General features: G+C 48.1%; 1 protein-coding gene across 2 annotated transcripts in view; it reads right to left on the reverse strand.

Annotated features, from left to right (window-relative positions):
- Window positions 1-214: 214 nt before the first annotated feature.
- The window catches only part of DPYSL2 (dihydropyrimidinase like 2), a 71,572-nt gene continuing 52,644 nt past the window's right edge, over window positions 215-19,142 (reverse strand). For both annotated transcript variants that reach the window (XM_019556556.1, XM_019556557.1), the window contains exons 8-14: window positions 16,213-16,333; window positions 12,847-13,003; window positions 12,480-12,621; window positions 11,919-12,089; window positions 8,993-9,172; window positions 3,719-3,884; window positions 215-2,616 (exon numbers count right to left, since the gene is read on the reverse strand). In XM_019556556.1, coding sequence (XP_019412101.1) covers window positions 2,525-2,616; window positions 3,719-3,884; window positions 8,993-9,172; window positions 11,919-12,089; window positions 12,480-12,621; window positions 12,847-13,003; window positions 16,213-16,333 — 1,029 coding nt within the window. In that variant the 3' untranslated portion in view covers window positions 215-2,524. The remainder of the gene's footprint in view (window positions 2,617-3,718; window positions 3,885-8,992; window positions 9,173-11,918; window positions 12,090-12,479; window positions 12,622-12,846; window positions 13,004-16,212; window positions 16,334-19,142) is intronic.

A 19,142-nucleotide genomic window follows, 5' to 3' on the forward strand; every position in this document is an offset into this window, starting at 1 on the left:
CCAAGGGTTAAATCCAGCTAGTATTAAATCCTACTTTTTTTTTTTTTTTTTTTTTTTTTTTTTTTTCTTTTTTTTTAGAGCTTCAAGTCACTGCGGTTAATTAAGTCATCATTTTTTTTTCTTTAAGCATTTACTTATGACATTCATTAACAGACACAAAGCGAACGAGCTCCCACAGGAAAAGAACATGCTTACAAGCCTGCAAAAATCTTTTTTTTGTGATTTTTTTTTTGTTTTTCCTTTTAAAGAACAAACGGGAAAAAAAAAATCATGGATCAGTGAAGGGAACAAGGAAGACTTAAGTGAATACTGAAGAGCTGCAAACTTTTCACAGAATTGAAATGAATTTGTGGTTTTCTCTCTCCCCAACTTGTTCAAATGCATTTCAAAGCACAGGTGGGATAAAATTAAATACAGCTGCAAAATGTGCATGTGCGCGAGCGCATACACGTGTTTATGGATCAGATCCAGAGTTAAACCAAAATGGAAAATGCTTGGATGGATGAATAGTCTGATTTTGTTTTTCGGGCTGCTTTTTCAAAGGAACCTAAAAGGAGTTAAGTGCTGCAACCCAGTGGGATTTAGATGCCCAAATGGTTTCAAGATCCTTTGAAAATCCCAGCACTGAGTTTGCTGTAACAGCAGAGTTGGGATTTATTCTGAAAAGCCTGCGTATATCTGTTTTCCTTACAAGAACCTGCTAACAACATATTAAAAATGCATGGAAACACAAAGTTAATGCATGTGCTAAAACAGAGAGACAAGGAAGCAGATGGTGCAGACGAGGGCCAGGGGACAAAAAGGCAGTGGAAATAATGCTTTGTTAGCTGTGGGTAGCAATAACCTCTATGTAAACAACCAGCCCAAGGCTTCTGCACCACTACAGCCTTCAAGACAGGCTTTATGTAGGACATAAATAGTGCCCATGTAACAGTCTCCATCTGCGGGGATTGAGCCCTCTGGCTCTTACAAAATTGATTCCTTGAGCTTAATAAGCAGAGCCCACCTCCTTGAATGGGTTTCAATGCCTACTGCCTATCAGATCCAAAGGGTCATTTTTCCTTAGTTCGCAGGCAGCAAGCAGCGTCTGTGCGCGATATGGCCCGGAGAAGGACAAAACTCCAGTGAGCTATGGTGGGCAATACACAGGCCTTTGCCAGCACTTGCATGAGAGTAAATTCCTGAAGGGATGTTACATGTATAACCAATTTGTAAATGATTGGCAGAGCTACACTGAAATCACAAGTGATGCCCAGTACAGCTGACTATGACTGCAGCTGCCATTGATAAAGAATTTCCTCCGTGTTTTAATGATGGGCTTTCAGATGACAGCAAAAGACAGGACTCTTCAAAATGACTGCTCTTCCACATCCTGTTTTCCTGATTATCAGGGTGATGGGTAGCTACTCAATTAAATTGGGTTCGTTTGGCAGCGTGGCAGTACCTGACTAAAGCCCCGAGTTACCGACTTTCTCCTCCAGAAGTGACAAGTTAATTGTGTAGAGGTTTTCTAGAGGCTCCTTTCCAGATCCTCTGAGGGTGTCCATCAGCTGACTTAGCCCAACTGAAGATCTGGTACATCTTGATGGAAATCATAGCTCATGAGCATCTTGTCAGGGATTCATAAACACGTAAAACTAACCTAAGCACCAAGTGCTGGCTGAAATGGTGAAGTGCTCTGAACTCCTACAGCAAACTATCGCAATGGCAGTGGCGGTGTTGAGACCCTGCAGCTCAAAGGAGGGGGTAAGGACAGGGCAGGAATTCTCAATGCTGAGATAAGGCTTTGTAAACACAATGGTACAAAAACATTTAAAAAAATAAAAACATGAACAGAGTTTTTTAAAAAAATAAAAAGGAAGGATCCTCAAGGACCTGATTTGCAGCAAAATCCGGAAGGAAAAGAAACAATAAAAGTAGCTCAACCCACCAACATGGCAATGATGCCGTTGTCAATCTCTAGGAGCCAATTCAAGTGGCAGAGACACAGCTGGTCTGTGAGCTCACAAGGGCAGTGGTGGGAGAAGGCAGACCTATGGTTTAGACCCGTGTCCCTCTGCTGCTGTGCTGCAGGTCAGGACCACAAGACTTATCCAGTTTCACCCCATGAATTTTCTAGCCTGCTCAACATTCAATAAAAGCTTTTTTTTTGCTTTTTTTTTTAAATAAAGGCAGCTCCTGGGAAATTCACTTTCTCCTTCCTTTGCCAACAGAAAGATGTTGAATGGGAACAGAGGCCACGTGTGGCAAACATCCTCTTTCCATTTATTTCTGCATGTCAGAGGTGTCAAAAACAGGGCTGGGGTTGTCTCTTTAGATGTTCAGGGGCAGGAGGGGACGCAAGTGGGTGCAGTGAGGATGAGGAGGGCAGGGGGTTGAGAGGGAACAGAAAGTGGCGCCTTACTTGACCCCACCCATGATTGCCCGCAGTAACTGTCACAGGCTCTAAAAGAATCACAAGGGTCTCCAGTGCCCCGCGCCCCCTTCCCCGGGTCCGCTAGGCGGCCACAGAAGGGTTCGTTTCTTAGCCCAAGCTGGTGATGTTGGCACGTCCGCCGGGTGGGGCCACGATGCGCTGCGTAGTGCGGCGGGGGATGTTATCGTCGATCTGTGCGCCTGGAGGGAGACAAGAGATGTACCCCGTGAGTGCTGGAGTCGACAACGCTGCAGCCAGTACCCTGGGCGGGGGTGCCACCAGGGGACCAAAGGAACGCGACTTTGCTGAAACTGTTTGGCCAGGGCTGAATTAAGCAGCCCTCATCTTTCGACTTCTCTGAGGGAGGCAACCTCTGCAAGAAAGGTTATTTCCCATTTATCCACCCAGCAAGCTGCTCCTCTACAAGGGGAGGAACCCAGGACAAGGGGAATAACCTCAGCACATCTTGCCGTTTCCACTAGGCCAGGGAGGAGCACTGCATTGATCGCTACTGTTCAGCTGATAAAGGTTCTTCATCTTCGCAAAGGCTAGAAGAGACTATGAAGGAACTGGGGCCACTGAGGAAGTCAACTGGCAAAGAGAGACGAGTGTTGGTCTTTTTTTGCCCCGGGACTAACTCAGCCCAACTGTTGGTGAAAACATTGTTCAGGCTTAACTTCTGTTGGGGTGTCTACTCCCCTTTTATCAGACCTTTGAGCCACCCAGTGCACCCATTTGCCTCAGTAGAATACCTTATTATAAAACAAGGGAGAAAAACTATGACCCTGCTGAACCCTGCCACTGAAGAAGGGTGTGTGTGACCCTTCCATATGCTAGCAGGTATCCAGGTTGTAGCTGTATTGGTCTATGGGGAAAACCAATCTGGGCTCATGGTGGAGGCGATATATTTTATAAGACCAACGGGATTTTTTTTTAAAAAATGTCTTTAATTGCAAGCTTTCAGGCCCAAAAGCTTGTAATTAAAGACTTGTTTGTATTAAAAAAGAAAAGTCATGTTGGTCTAATAAAAGCTTTCACATCCACCATGAACCCAGACTGCTTTTTCCCATATGCCGAGACCCCCCACACTCAGGGTGTTAGGTCGTTCCTCTGGGTCTACAGGCAAGTGCTGGAACGAGAGCCTCCAATACCCGTTTTCTTCTATAGGGGGATATGCTCATGGCTGTATACTCCCATCCATTCCTGCTCTTTCCTCCTGCCTCCACAGAACACGCAGCATAAGAAAAAAAAATAGCCAAGATAATCAGTGTCGTTATGTAGCCCATGTAAATGAGTACATACCAGACAAGCTAAATCCAGACTGGTGCAGGTTTCTGACAGGTGGGGCCTGCTGTTTGGCTGGAGATGTCTTAGCAGAGGATGCTGGTGTGACAGTCTTTGGTGTCACTGAAACTTCACAGACAGGACCATCATACAGTCCACGTGGGACACCTCTCAGCTCAGCCAGCTGGAAAAAACATAAGCAACGAGGCTTTAAGAGGAGAGTCAAAGACATGTATGTAGAAGATCTGAAGAGGGACTAGATGTCATTAAGCTGAAGAGGATCATTTGAAGATTCATCATTACCACCAGGGTGCTAAACCACCGTTATTTATTTACTGCTGATCTCTGTCCTGATCACTGGCGATCTGTGGGGGGTGCACGTGCAACCCTGCAAAAAGGTGCTGCTGACACTGCTGGCGGTGCCTGTGGGCAGTCGCCATTCACCACCCCCACCCTCAGTACCACCAGCGGCATCCGCGGGCAATCCCCAATCGCTGCTGCCACAGCCAGCGGCGCCTGCGGGTGTTTGCCGACTGCCAGTCGGCACTGACCCCCCCACCCCAGCCACCGACAGAGCCGTGGCTGCCTGCAGGAGCTCACTGCTGCCACCTGCCGGATCTTGCCGTGCCCCCCCAGCCTCCGGGGGCACGCGGCGTTCATGGCCCTGATGCTGACAGAACCAGAGCTACACGCATGGAAGTGAAATGAGTTTTTCTTCATCAGCTGCAACACCGTATTTTATGCCAAATCTAACTGAAAACTAGTTAAGAGAAGGTTGGCCAGAGCAATTACTCAGTGGGAGATACGAAACCTGCTATTTCTGCTGAATTTTTTGTTCTGCGTTAATCCCCACAGATTGAGTTCTCTGTTGGCATGAATATGGCGGCTCCAAAATTTGCAAGTTGGCCATGTTTCATCAATATTTTAAAATATGCTCAAGCTGTTAATAAGGAAGATCATCTGAAACAATTACTATAACCAGACAGACCTATCACAAGAACTAAAAACAGCTCTGGGTTTCTCCAGCAGAGGGCAAAGTTTCAGCTGTTTCTGAAATAGTCGTTTTCCTTCTCTTTAGAGGACTTCGACAAGTTAGCCCATCTCTGCATTATAGTATCATTGTACAGGCAACCTCTGCTTAACATGGTTTCACTTAGCGCTATTTCGCTATAGTGCTCGTTTAAAATTCATACCTGATTTCACTTAGTGCTGAGCCAGTTTTGTTATGGCACTCAGCAAAGCAGTGGCGGTGTGGTGAGAAATGGCGAGTGGCAGCGAGCGGGCAGGCGGGAGTGAGCGCTGGTGCCAGCAGGAGCGAGGGGCCCGGGCTGGCACGAGGATGAAGAGAAGCAGCGGCCGCAAGCAGCAGCGAGGGGCCAGCTTCTCACCACTGCCACCTCTACCCACCCCTCTGCCCACCTGCTGGCAGCTCCAGCCCTACTTGCCAACATACACCCCGCACTCCTGCCACGTCGCCCTGGGCCCCCACTGGCCCTGGCTCCAGGCACTGGCGGACTTGCCGCAAAGCAAGAAGTGGCAATAACCAATTATCTCTATTTATATTCATTCCTATGGAGAAATGGGTTTCACTTAGCGCGGCTCTGCTTAACGCTCATTTTTTCCCGGAACCAATTAAGAGCGTTAAGCGGGGGTTGCCTGTATTTGGAAACAAAAGCTCTAATGGTCAAATGCTCAGCTTTATTGAAATCAGCACAGCTATGGCGATTTCAGCACGGTTTAGGCTATTATCTGTCAGCTGAGGATTTCACCATAGGAAATCCTCTGTTTGTGGTTTGGATTCACCTCTTTATAGGAGACCTTTTCCCAATCATTTTCTACTTACAAACAGAAATGTTCCCATTATCTGAGTGACTGGATTTAAACCTTTCCCTATGATAAATGCAAACCAACCACACCTGTGAAAGAATCAAGTACTACTTTTAAAAAAGAGAGAGAGAATGGGACCGGGTTAGTTTCACTGTTGGAAGACAAAAGAAATGCAAAAGAAAAGGTCACCGACATTATGTAAATTTAGATTAAGATAAAAAGGTAAATTTCTAAATTTTTGCTGAAAGACCCAAGTATAAAAATAGTATTATGTTTATGGTAGTGTAAGAGTAACGTTGCAGCTATGCTGGTCCAGAAATTATGCAAAAGGCAAGGATTTCTTACAGTGATATATTTATTTGGACCAACAAGTGCAGTTAGGATAAACGTTAAACCAGCTTTTAAATGCAAGACATTCTTTGTCTCCGATCACAAAAGCAGTATTACATGGTCTTTGATCACACGGACCTGAACGTCTTGCATTAAAATCTTGTCTAACTTTATCCCAACTATACTGTTGGTCCAATACAAGCTTTCACCCTAACAAATCCTTGCTTCTCATTGTGGCAGATGGCTTGGTGCTCCTACCTCTTTAAAAGCAGGCAGGCTCTGGTGAAAATAGCCTTCAGGTGGGGCCAGGGCTGACTGTGGAGTCATATGACCCTGGAGGAGGGCTCAGCTGGGAGAGGATATAAGCTGGTAGTAAAGCCTGGAGGCTTGTACAGGACTATTGCCCAGCAGGAGGGCTGCAGCTGTGGAATACCAACTTGGAGAATAAAGCCAGCAATCTGGAGGCTTGGGGAGGAGCAGATTTCTAGGGACCCAGGGAGGGGTCCAGAGCCCAGATTGAGGGCCTGAGAGTGTGGGATCAGAGCGGGTCCAGGAGCCTATTGAGGAGCTGAGACAGTAGGACCAGAGAGGGTCCAGCAGCCCAGAGAAGGGACTAAGTGGAAGGTAACATTAGCAAGTGATGATACCTGTGGGGCATGGGGCGTGGTGTAGGGATGGACTGGAGCCATGCAATTAGCCCATAAGGCAATGACTGAAGACACCTGGCAGTCATTAGAGAGCAATTTGGGAAGCCCTGGAGCAGCCTCCTTCATTACAAAGGTAAAATGCATCAGGGCATGGTGGAGTGAAAGGAGAGATGATTGCCCACGACAGCGAGGGCTAAAGGGACTGCAGGGGCTTTGTGGCCACCCCTAGAGAGGCACCCTGCTACTCTTATATTATGTTCATGTGACATTACTATGACAGGATGCCAAAACCGCCACCAAAGAGGAATACTCTGCTCTGGTCCGGACCTGCAGAGAGCAAACCAGGAAAGCCAAGGCTGCGACTGAACTCCAGCTAGCTACAAATATCAAGGAAAATAAAAAAGTCCTTTTTTAGATATGTAGGGAGCTGGAGGAAAAGCAAGGGCAACATTGGACCCCTGCTAAACCAGATGGGACAACAGACAACTGACACCCAGGAAAAAGCGAACTTGCTAAATGGGTACTTTACGTCAATTTTTCACCAGTCCCATGGGATGGCCCTGCCCATTGTGGGTCAGGGAGGCCTGGGTGAGGGAGATTCCTTGCCCTCCATCGAAGCTGACCTCAAGAAGGATCACCTCGACAGGGTGGATACCTTCAAGTCAGCCGGCCCCGATGGGTTATGCCCCAGGGTACTCAGGGAGCTGGTGAGCGTCATAGCTCAGCCCCTGGCACGGGTCTATGAGAGCTCCTGGCGCTCTGGTGTAGTGCCCAACAACTAGAAGAGGGCCAATGTGGTGCTGATCATCAAGAAAGGGAGGAAAGTAAATCCGGCAAACTACAGACCCATCAGCTACAGGCCCATCAGCCTGACCCCTATCCCAGGGAAGGTCTTAGAAAAGATTATGAAAGAGGCCGTCCTTAACAGACTAGCTGACGGCAATATCCTGAGGGATACCCAGCATGGGTTTGTTGCAGGTAGGTCTTGCTTGACCCATCTCATTTAGTTTTACAACCAGGTGACCTGTCACCTGGACAAGGGGGCAGAGATGGATGTTGTATATCTTGACTTTAAAAAAAAGCCTTTGATCTGGTATCCCATGATCACCTCTTGGCTAAACTGGCCAACTGCGGCCTCGACCTCACCACAATCCACTGGCTGGGGAACTGGCTCCATGGTAGCACCCAGAGGGTGGTCGACAGGAGCCAATCGTCATGGTGCCTGCGACCAGTGGTGTCCCCCAACGCTCTGTCCTAGGGCCCATACTGTTTAACAATCTTCATCAATGATGTGGACATTGGTGTCAGAAGTGGACTGACGACACCAAACTCTGGGGCAAAGCATCCACACCTGAGGACAGGTGGGTGATCCAGGCAGATCTTGACAGGCTCAGCAAATGGGCAGACAAAAACCTGATGGTGTTTAACACTGAAAAATGCAAGGTCCTCCACCTTAGGAGGAAAAACCTGCAGCACCCTTATAGGCTCGGCAGTGCTACGTTGGATAGCACTACAGAAGAAAGAGACTTGGGGGTCATCATTGACCACAAGATGAACATAAGCCTGCAATGTGATGCTGCGGCTAGTAAAGCAAGCAAAACGCTGGCTTGCATCCACAGATGCTTCTCAAGCAAATCCTGGGACGTCATTCTCCCCTTGTACTCGGCCTTGGTGAGGCCGCAGCTGGAGTACTGAGTCCAGTTTTGGGCTCCACAGTTCAAAAGGATGTGGAGAAGCTTGAGAGAGTCCAGAGAAGAGCCACGCGCATGATCAGAGGTAGGAAAACAGACCTTATGATAAGAGGCTGAGAGCTATGGGACTCTTCAGCCTGGAAAAGCGCAGGCTCAGGGGTGATCTGATGGCCACCTATAAGTGTATCAGGGGTGACCACCAGGACCTGTGGGAACGTTTGTTCACCAGAGCTCTCCAAGGGATGACAAGGTCGAACGGTCATAAACTCCTGCAAGACCGTTTCAAGCTGGGCATAAGAAAGAACTTCACTTTCTGAGGCCCCAAAGTCTGGAATAGCCTGCCGCCAGAGGCAGTTCAAGCACCCACTTCAAACACCTTCAAGACACGTTTGGATGCTTAACTTGTTGGGATCCTATGATCCCTGCCGACGTCCTGCCCCTGGGGCAGGGGTCTGGACTCGAATGATCCTCCAGGGTCCCTTCCAGCCCAAATGTCTGTGAAATCTATGAAACCCTGTGCAGATCTGCAGAGCTAGTTTGCTGACTCACCCCAACTTCCAGAGCCGGTGATTATCAGTTCTTCAGTCTTATATGTTTCTTTCTGAAAGAGAACTTAAAGCAGCAACAGCCAAGTTTAGGCCAAGGGCTATGCTCATAATGAAAAACCTGAGGAAAGAGGTAAATTTGGACAATAGCTATTCACTAAAAAAAAGATGTGTAAACGTCCCTTATTTACAAGTCTCTTGAACAAAGGAGTTTCAACAGCTGAACAAGTTTGCATTGCTATACATACTCACCCTGCTCCTGGCCTTGATGCGCTTGTACACAAAGTCAGGGAACGGTTTCCTGGGGATGTATCTTCCAGACCCCTCAGTTACATGGAGGTTTCCATCTTCCAGCACAATCTTTCCCTGGCTGATAACCACCAGCGGAGACCCACGGCACTCCATGCCTTCAAAGATGTTGTACTCCAGAGCCTAGAGCAACAAACAAGAGATAATCAGGCCAATGTGTTAGTCCCACCACAAGCTGTTACTTTAGAGACCATGGCCAAGAAAAATCCCATAAGGTGTATGCTGAATTTTTTCAGTCAACTGTCCATGACGACTCCTGAATGTAGGAGTTTAGGTGAGGAACATAGGCAAGCCTCAGTGTTTTCTTCTAATACACATGCAGTGTTGTATAACATCAATCCCTGCTTTTACAATTAAGCTATACTCTTAATTCCTTAAGCCGTTTTCATTCGTGCCTCTTATTGAGGTAAGTGTCACTGTACGTATTATAAACCTTCATTCACCCTTGTCGCCCATCCTTTCCGATTTCCCCAGGATAAGTCTTATCCAATCTACCGGACTTCCTGACATCCCCCAGATTTCTACAAGCTTAACTGGATATTGTTAACTAGGGTACCCATGTCAGAGGAGCTTTAGGGCTCAAGCAAATAATAAACACTTGGTAAATCATTCCCATTGAATTGCTCCCGAACACGTTCTTTTATCCCCAAATTCTGACAGATATCATGTAACTGAGAATCATGTTTAGAGGAGCCAAGTGGTACAGCCTGCTGTGCTTTTTCGTCTCCAAATACTGCAGGCACAATTACCGTCTTAATTCTAACAATCCCCAGCTGAAATCAAGGCCTCGCTGAGCCAGTCACAGCATGTACACCTATTGCGCGCGAGTCCCTGCCCAGGGGGAGTTCTGGGAAGCCACTGCTAATTATAGCGAATCAGAGTTTGGAGTTAAAAGAACAAAAAATGTCTGTTTTGCATCAAGGCTTGGGTTGATAGGTCAGGACCAAGGACAATCCTGGCCTCACGTTACAGAACTGCTCATCCCCAATAAACAGGATTGGACATATTGGTCTATGAAACAAACAAACAAACAAAAAAAGTTCGAAAAGCAATGCTGCCATGAAGCTGTTACAGCGGTTAAAAACAGTCCCTCTTCTGGCCACCTCTGGGAGACCCACCAACTTGAACCAGGTCTTTTCTGCAGAACTCACGTCACGACCTGTTCTTCTGGCACGCTCCATCCGAGAGGCTCTCTCTGCAGCTTTACAAGGAGTTAGAAGGGTGGTTTAACTGAAAGTATTTGGGGTCCGATATGAAAAGGATTGTGGTGGCAGAGAAAGCTGCTTGACTAAATGCACCGGGATCGGGGAAGTTCCACAAACAGCAGTTTGCTTCTCTATCATCTGACGTTTCCTTGCCACGGGGGCACGGTGATGGGAACTCCTGGGAAACGTGCATGCACCACTCTCATATTTAAAAATGCAGCAGTGCCTCTAGTTCAGCAACTACAATGTCTCCTCCAGAGTTTCAAAAGGGCTTTGGTTTTATCTGGAATTGAATGTGAATGCCTTGATTTTAAGGCAGCTGCTAGTTCTCTGCTGGCACGGCACAATAACTAACAGACGCTATCGAGAACAGGTCCTCACCCCAGAACAGTTGCAAGCTCACATGAAGGCACAAGAGGTGGGTGAGAGAAAAGAGAGGGGGAAGAGGAGGATAAGGTCAATGTCCTGTGCACAGAAGTCAGAGTTTACCCTTGCATTTTGCTTAATTTGTATAGCACCTAGTGCAATGGGGCCCCGCTCCATGACTGGAAACCTTCTAGGTCTTATTTCTTCCCCTCTACTCTGAAAACTCTTCTCTGGATGTTTACTTGCCTGAAAAGGAAAAACTGACTATATAGGAATTATTAGCCTTTGCTGCTTCAACTGAAAGTACCCCTTTCCTTTCTGGATGGGTTTAAACATAGTGACTGAGCTGGGCTATATTACCAATCCCATTTCAGCTCCTACATGCTCTTTTATGAAGGGGTCTCCTCCACACCATAGCACAATGAAGGGCACAGTTAGCAGTTCAGGCACAAAGCTAGGACACAGGGAAAATAAAGCAAATATCTTTAAAAAAAAGAAATGCCTTTGTTCCTGTGCCCAAGGATCCATGTGTGCAGGGACATTTTGCTTTTTCAGCACTGGAGTGAATGAAACCATTCATGGAAAAAAAGCAAAAACAAAACAAGGAGCTTTTTCCAAGGAAATATGCCCTAGGGTTTTAGCCAGCAGCTAAACAAGTTGTAAACAGACCCACACAGTGGCTGTTTTCTCTCCTTAGTGCTGTGAGGTCATGGGGAACTTGGACCAGTCTCTCCCAGTGACAGTGCTGTATTCCCAGTGACAGTTTTGTATATAATGGAGTTCTGTATTAGGACAGGAGGTATCCGCTTACACAACTGCTGGAGCATGTGATACAGGGGCTGGACTCTACTGGTTGCAACAGAGCTAGCGTCTCAGACGGTATCCATCGGTGTAGCCACATCAGCTATCAGAAAGCTAGTGGTGAAGATCCAGTCTACTGAATAAGGCTAGGGGGATTGCTCCCTACCATCTACTCTACTCACCCTGACCTCAAAATACTAGCAGCTGACCCTGCAAACAATCCTGACCCATAGTAGCACACAACTCCCAGGCAGGCTCTCGCTAAGACTGTGTATGGCAGTACTTACACCTGCACGCAGAACAGCCTGCCAGAGCACAGATCTGCATCAGAGTCCTGTGTGTGTGCTGAAAGAGGATCAATTTTGTACAGAGTGCCTGAGAGACTAGGGAGGAAACAAGACCAGGATGCTCACCATGCCTAGTTCTCGGACACAGAACTGAGTGCCGAGAGCCACTGGCAGAAGAGCCAGCAGGGCTTAGACACAGAAGGTACTTACTATGTTATGAGTCTTCGCAGAGATTGTCTTGACGCTGTCAGGGTCCCAGATAACCAAGTCAGCATCAGAACCCACTGCAATGCGTCCCTTCCGAGGATACAGGTTGAAAATCTTAGCTGCATTTGTGCTGGTCACAGCCACAAACTGGTTCTCATCCATCTTACCAGTCACCTGGTGAAGGAGCAAAGGAGCCAGCAGGTTAGCAGAATGCAAGCAACCGCAGAAAAGCAAATGGCTCGTGACAACCCACCAACAGCAGATACCGAATGCTTCTTGTAGAGGAGAGAGGCCCACGTATGGAAAAGGGGGTCGGGACTGAACAGAGAAGTGGTGCCAAGAGGTCAGGCACAGCAACTCCAGGACTGCTCTATTGGACACCACTCCTGGTTCAGCCCACCCTCTGGGAACTGTCGAGGTGGGCAGCTCTTTCCCAGACAGAAGTAAAACAACATACACTAGCCCTTCTTTCTAGGGAAAGGAAAAAGATGTAAACCGCATGGATGGGATCCAGCTTGCTCAGTGCACGTGTGAGCACAAATCTGAGTCCTCCCTGTGACATACCACAGCCTTATCCCAGATGATGGACATTCTTTCTTCGGTCCCGTTGGTCCCTTCAGGGATCAGGGTAAAGTTATCCTTTCCAACAGCTTTCTGGGCAGTGTTGAAGGTGCAGTGGGCACTGCCAGTTACTTGAAGGTCTCCACTGAAATCCAGAGAGGGGTGACAATTACTTTGCATATTTTGTTTTCATTGCAAATTTATAATTCAAGTCAATAGTGGGCGCCAAGAGCTTGAGATCTTGAGTGTAACAGAGACGCTGAAGCACCTAACTTTGTAAAATGGTAGCAGTAGCAGGTTGTTATCCTCAGTGACCAACTGACATGCTTAAATAGGGTGTTTATAGGAGCATGCAGCCTCTTGTACTCACCAAGACAGCAACGAGTTGAGAAAGTCAGGAGTGGTTGGGTCAGGACTCAGTGGGGGGGAAGTGACAAAGGCTGCTGCCTTGGCCCAGTTCTTACTCCAGTAATGAGATCCATCTGTCCCCAGGCTGGCTGTGATGGGTTCGCCATATACCACAGTGCCTACAGGAGAGGAAGACAGCCGGAAAACTGTAAGCACTGCAATGGCCTCATAGCAACTTGAATTTCTGACTCTGTTTCAGGGCACGCATCCTTCCACATAGGAGATGGCAAGAAGATAACCTTCCCACAGGGAAATTATCCCATCACTGCCTATTTGGATAAACAGATAAGGGGTCATATATTCTAGGTATGGTGAGGGAGTGTTGAAGAACAAGGATTATTTAGTCTGGCAAAGAAAGGACTGAGGGTGAATTTCACAACAGGCTTCAAATAAAGATGGTGGCTGATTGTTTACAGTGGGTAAGACAAACAGTAATGGGCTTACATTGCAACGAGGGAAATGTAGGTTGGGGGTTAAAAAGACCTTTCTAACTAGGAGGGGGGTTCATTTCTGAAACGGGTTCCCTGGAGAGGGGGTAGCATTTCTATCTATCAAAGTGTAGATCAGAAAACATCTGTCTGGATTGGTTTGGAGGATGATCCCGCCTTGAGCAAGGGACAAGACTAAGTGACCTCCTGGGATCCCTTCCAGCCCTACTTTTCTCTGATCCTATGAGTCTGCTGCAGGATTTCTTGTCCCTTCCTCTGAAGCTTGCAGTAATGGCTACTGTTAGAGACAAAACACTGCAGCAAATAAACTCCTGGCTTAAAATCACTTTGACAATGGCTATATTCCTTCCCATCGAAATCTGATGTCATAAAAGAAGACCTGTACCAGTAGCACGGAGGCCCTGGATGATGCTGGCGCTAGGCTCTGTACATACAGAGAACTCCTAACCCAGGAAAGGCTGCAGACTGATAGAAAGTCCAGCCAAGGGAGGGAGAAACGATGAACCCTCTGCCCCATTTCATGGATTGTGATTTTGTCAAAGTTATACAATAAGTCTGTGGGAAAACCAGGGAATGAAAATCAGATCTCCCGACTCAGCCCAATGCTCAACCACAAGACTATCTTTCTTCCTCCTTCTATTAGTTTTTAACCACATTAAGGGACATGCCACGGTTCCTTACAGGGGTGGAATTTGCCACGAGTATCTGCATGCAAAGCAGATGCAAGAGCAACTTCAACAGTCCCAACAGCTGCAAGGATCCCCAGACTAAACAACTCTCCCCTGAGACCGAGATAAAACACTCACCAGCACAGAACCTGAGCGCTGGCCCTCATGACATCCCTACTTGTGTTTAAGTGGGGCAAGTACTGCACTGTGGACACTCAGACACAAGAAACTCCGACTAGCCTAAAAAGAGTGGGAAAGGTCATTGAAAAGATCACTTTCCTACAGCAAGAGAGCCGGGAAGGTGACCACAGGTCCAAGGATGGACTGTATAGTCCTCCTCTTCCACGAGATTGTTGGAACAATTTGTAATGGGATTCTCCAGCAAAGGAAGAACTAGTCTTGTGTTCCCACCACAAACAGGATTATGACATTAGAAAAAGGCTGCTTATCAACAGGAAGCTTGTTTATGGCCCATGCATTGATAGACTTGTTCTGCAGGAAGCAGCACCTTGCCCCACAGGACTGCCAAGGACAGTGTCTGCAGGGAGCATTTGCCATGCAAATACCACCATCAATGTAATGCTCTCTTTTTCATTTAGCCATCAATTATCTTGTGGTCCTCGGTTTGGACGTTCTTCTGTTATGCTCTTCTGGGTCCTCAAAGGGCTCGGGGGTACAGGACATGACCCTGCCCACGTTAGCCATTGATGGGACACAAGTGCCATCTGCCCTAGAGTTGTACAAAACTCCATCAGGTAGCTACAGTGAGGAAAATGGATGGATTAAAGAGTTAAAAATAGCCACACAACTTTCCACAGGTCGCTTGACATCTGGCCCAGTCCAGTGGTGACTAAAATAATGTTCAAGGATAAACTGGTGTTTCCAGTTCCCACCATAAAACCCACCACTGCTCCTGGCTCCTTCTGTGGTGGCCTTGCTACAGAAGGGCCAAAGGAAGAACGATGCTGCTGCTTTCATAGCTAGAGCACCTACAGAGGGCCCAGGAGTTGGAGGTTCAGTTCTTGCCTCAATCACAAGCTCCCTGTGTGACCTTGGGTAACTCCCTTAAATCTCTCTCTTGCAATTCCCATCTTTGAATTAGGAATACTTGCCCAGTTCAGCAGGCTTTTTTGCAGGGGTGAAGGGATTGTTGGTGGAGGCGATACAGCCTTCCCATCCATGATTTTACTGATACGAGTCAGTATCAAATCAGCATTTTAATAAAGAATCTCATTTCCAGGTGATTTCTCTCGGTACTAAGCAGGGCCCTACAAAGGAAGATATGCCCTGCTCCGTCAGTCCTTTACAGTCCATCAGTCCCTCCCACCAGCTCTGAATCCACTTCCTGGAGGCTAAACATTTATGCGCTACGGTCAGCATATCTTGAATACATGCACCAAAACCAGCAAGCACCCAGAGCAACTAGCTCTTGCCACTGAAAACCCAGATGGAAACTGATGTCATTTGTTTATCTGTCCTGATTTATTTAGGCAGAACTCAAATCGAGTCCAACCTTTGTAGGCAAGAGAGTGAGGCACCCCGTTGCTTTCCTGCCTGCCCTTAAATGCTTTAAAACAGAAGTTAATAACGTTTTGGGAGCGGAAAACAAGGAGGAAATAGAAGCTCTGTGCTCTGTAACCATGATTTCACCAAAGCCAGAAAGCAGCAGCAGGAAGAGCTCGTGCTCTGCCAGAGAGCAGCACAGCACGTTTCTCCCTGAGCCATAAGCCTAACAGGGCTACACAACACAGTAAGGCAATGCCAGGGCAGCAATTCAGGGTAGAAGTGGCAGGAAGGTGAGGCCCTTTCCTCTGCTGCAGCTGCCCCTAGCACGCTGGGACCACTGCTGGGCACAGAAGGGAGTTTGGAGGGAGGTTGCAAAGAAAGACTGAGCTGGAAGGAAGACTGAGGAAGAAAGGGGACTTAATAACTGCATGGGAGGGATTTTACTGAGGGCATCCAGAGGCAAGGGGGTTATGGGATGAATGTTATAAGAGGACATCTGGGCTGAGGGTTGGGAACACGTCCTGGCAGAGGATGGAATATTCTCCCATGGGAATTCAGACAGAGCCAATTGTTTGGGACCTTTAACACCCAGACTGGACACAAACACTAGAAATGCCTCTTGCAGCGAATGATCCCATGTTGGCAGGGAGACGGCTGGATGATCTCACAGGACTTTTCCATTGCTAATGGCCATAAATAACTTACCCTTTTTCCTGGCCTGAGCAATAACATCTGCGGCGCTTTTGCTCATCACCTTGGTAATGTAGAGGGGGCAGTTGGTTTGGTTGGCAATGGTGATTGCCCGATTCACAGCCTCAGCCTCCACCTAAAAAACAAAGTCAGCCTGTTCAGGAAAGCCTGTTCATGTATCCAGTTCTTCTGACCCACCCCATTAACACCTTTGCTTTCACGAGCACATCGGGGACACGTGACTTGAGAAGACCAGGTGGCCTTTACACGACTTTAATGCCTCCCCACCCTCCTACCATGCTCCGTCTGCTGGGGCTCAAGCCCTGCACAAGACAAATCCTCCCCAACTTGTATCCTCCCCTTTATGCCACTCCAGCACATTTAACAGGGGTTGAGGGGAACAAGAATGAGGATTTTTCTATACCAAGACAGCTCACGTACCTACCAGTATCATCATTACTTGAGTGCTGGGAGCGTGCTCACACAGCACAGAAATGGCCCCTGTCTCCAGCAGGGAAACATCTACCATTAAGTTCTTCTTTTCAGCCTCTCGGATTACCCGAGGCCCCTGAGAGGAGCAAGTCCCCCCATACCTCTTCCATCAGTTGTGAAATGCTGCACCTTGTACGAAGAAAATTTCTACTTGAGACTGCCAGGCTGTGCACCCTGAAGCAGGACACGTGCTTTCCTTGATCACATCTCTCCATGCATTTTAACTGGTTTATTGATGCAATCATTGGCTATTGCCCTTGTGCAGAGAACCAGCACGGTATCTATATGCACCACTAACATTCACCTGTATTGCTCCTAGCCATTATGAGTCGGCACAATCCTATAAACACCCAAAGAGTAACTGAGCGTTGACTCAGTAAAGCCATCCATGTCACGGAGGGCAGATGCAGACCGAACTGGCTACGTCTCACTTGCCTTCCACCCCGCAGTATCCAAGGGGGGAGCAGTCACAGTGCACAGCTGCACAGACCTGCACCCTTTCTGCCCATGTAAGTAAAGGCCCTTGTAAAGTCAGGAGAGCAACTGAATAAGCTGCTTTAAAAACCCGGCCCTAATAGTGATCTAGCCATGGTACAAGACCTTCACAGATGCTTGGTTGCCTTAATGAAGAATTTGTTCAACCCAGCCCTCAAATCTAAAAATAACACAACAGTAATAATATTACCGCACACTCTCTGGGCCTGATCCTCCATTCCTTGCATTCCTAAGTCCTGACTCTCAACTGAAGTCACACTAGGACAGCTCTAGAGCCATGCCCTGAAGAATGAGGGCCCGACATCCCAGGTCTAAAAGCACAACTCTCTCCTAATAAGTGTGAACCTACTAAAAGACTCAAGCTGCTACCCCAGCCTTCCTGACTTCACCTGTGTGCATACATGAAATCCAGGTGGGAGCTCTAGGTTTCCTAAGGGCTGCACAGTTGCATCTCGCAGCTCCAGGTGAAGTAGCTATGTCGGCATGTGGGCACTTTGCCTTTATACAAAGAGGGAAAGAAAACACACAGGTCAGCTGCCTGATCCCTCCACAGCAATAAGCTGACTGCAGCTCCTGCTGACACGAGTGGGTTTTGTACCTGCACAACAGTGTTAAAATGCCAGTCCTCTGGTTTGTGCAAACCTAAAAGGCAACAAGTCATTTGGGGCATGCCTGTACAATGCCCCCCCTAACCCTAGAGCCACTGCCAACAAAATAACCCCAGGCACGCATCCCCACTTCCTTAGCCTGACTGCTAGTCTGTGGCCCATGTAACTCCAATCAGCTACCTCCAGGCTGCTAAAAGGAACCTGTCCTACCAGGGAGCGGACGTGGAAGACGGTATGCAACGTGCATCGCAGAGACCCCCTGGTGGCTTCGGGAATGGTGTCTCGAGGCGGGCTTTGGCTTCCTCGACAATGACCGGCACATCACAACGAGAGACATGCTCGGGTGGGATGGGCTCCACCTTTCCCCTAAAGGTGGGCATGTGTTTTCTTCTAGGTTGGCAGATCTCCTCCAGCAGGCTTTAAACTAGGCTCGTTGTGGGAAGGGGAAGACAAAAGGTGGAGGAAACATCGGACTGCCAGACCAAGCAACACCCACAAGTACAGCCCAGCCTAGACAGATGAGCAGAACACATACACAGGTAAGCAACAGGGGCCAGGGCAATGCTGTGATTAGGGGGCCAGTGCACACGTCCACAGGAGGCCTCAAATGCCTCTACACAAATGCTCATCGTATGGGAAACAAGCAGGAGGAACTTACCCTCCTGCTAGCTGACACCAACCCAGACATAGTGGGGCTCACTGAAACATGGTGGGACCCAACACATGACTGGGCGGTGAATGTCAAGGGCTACAGGCTGTACAGGACGGACAGGACAGGGAGGAAAGGTGGGGTCGTGGCGCTCTACATTAAGGAGAAATACACATCCTCATCAGGTGGCACAGAGTCAGAGGAGGGGCACACAGAAGTGCTCTGGGTTAGAATACAAGGCAGTCGAGGGGAAAGAGACTTAACGGTGGGGGTCTACTACAAACCACCCGACCAAGGGGAAGAGCTCAACGAGGAATTCTTAAGTCAGCTCACGGCGGTCGTTAGGTCAAAGGACATGGTCATCGCGGGTGACCAGAACTTTCCAGACATCTGCTGGGAAGAGCAGTCAGCCAGGTCTGAATGCTCATGTAGGTTCCTAGCCCAAATGCAGGACCTCTGTCTAACCCAGGAGGTGCACAGCCCCACCAAGGGACACGCCTTGTTGGACCTGGTGCCGGCCACGGATGACGACCTGGTGAGAGGGCTGCGGGTGCTCGACCACCTGGGCGACAGTGATCATTGCCTGCTGGGATTCACCATCCAGCGCAAGGTGGCAAAGATCTGCAGCAACAGCAGCCCTAGATTTCAGGAGGGCGGACTTCAATGAGCTAAGGAGAATAGTTGGGGAAGCACTGAGGTCC

Source organism: Crocodylus porosus, unplaced genomic scaffold, assembly GCF_001723895.1.
Source record: "Crocodylus porosus isolate Cpor-Errol unplaced genomic scaffold, CroPor_comp1, whole genome shotgun sequence".
Lineage (NCBI taxonomy): Eukaryota > Metazoa > Chordata > Crocodylia > Crocodylidae > Crocodylus > Crocodylus porosus.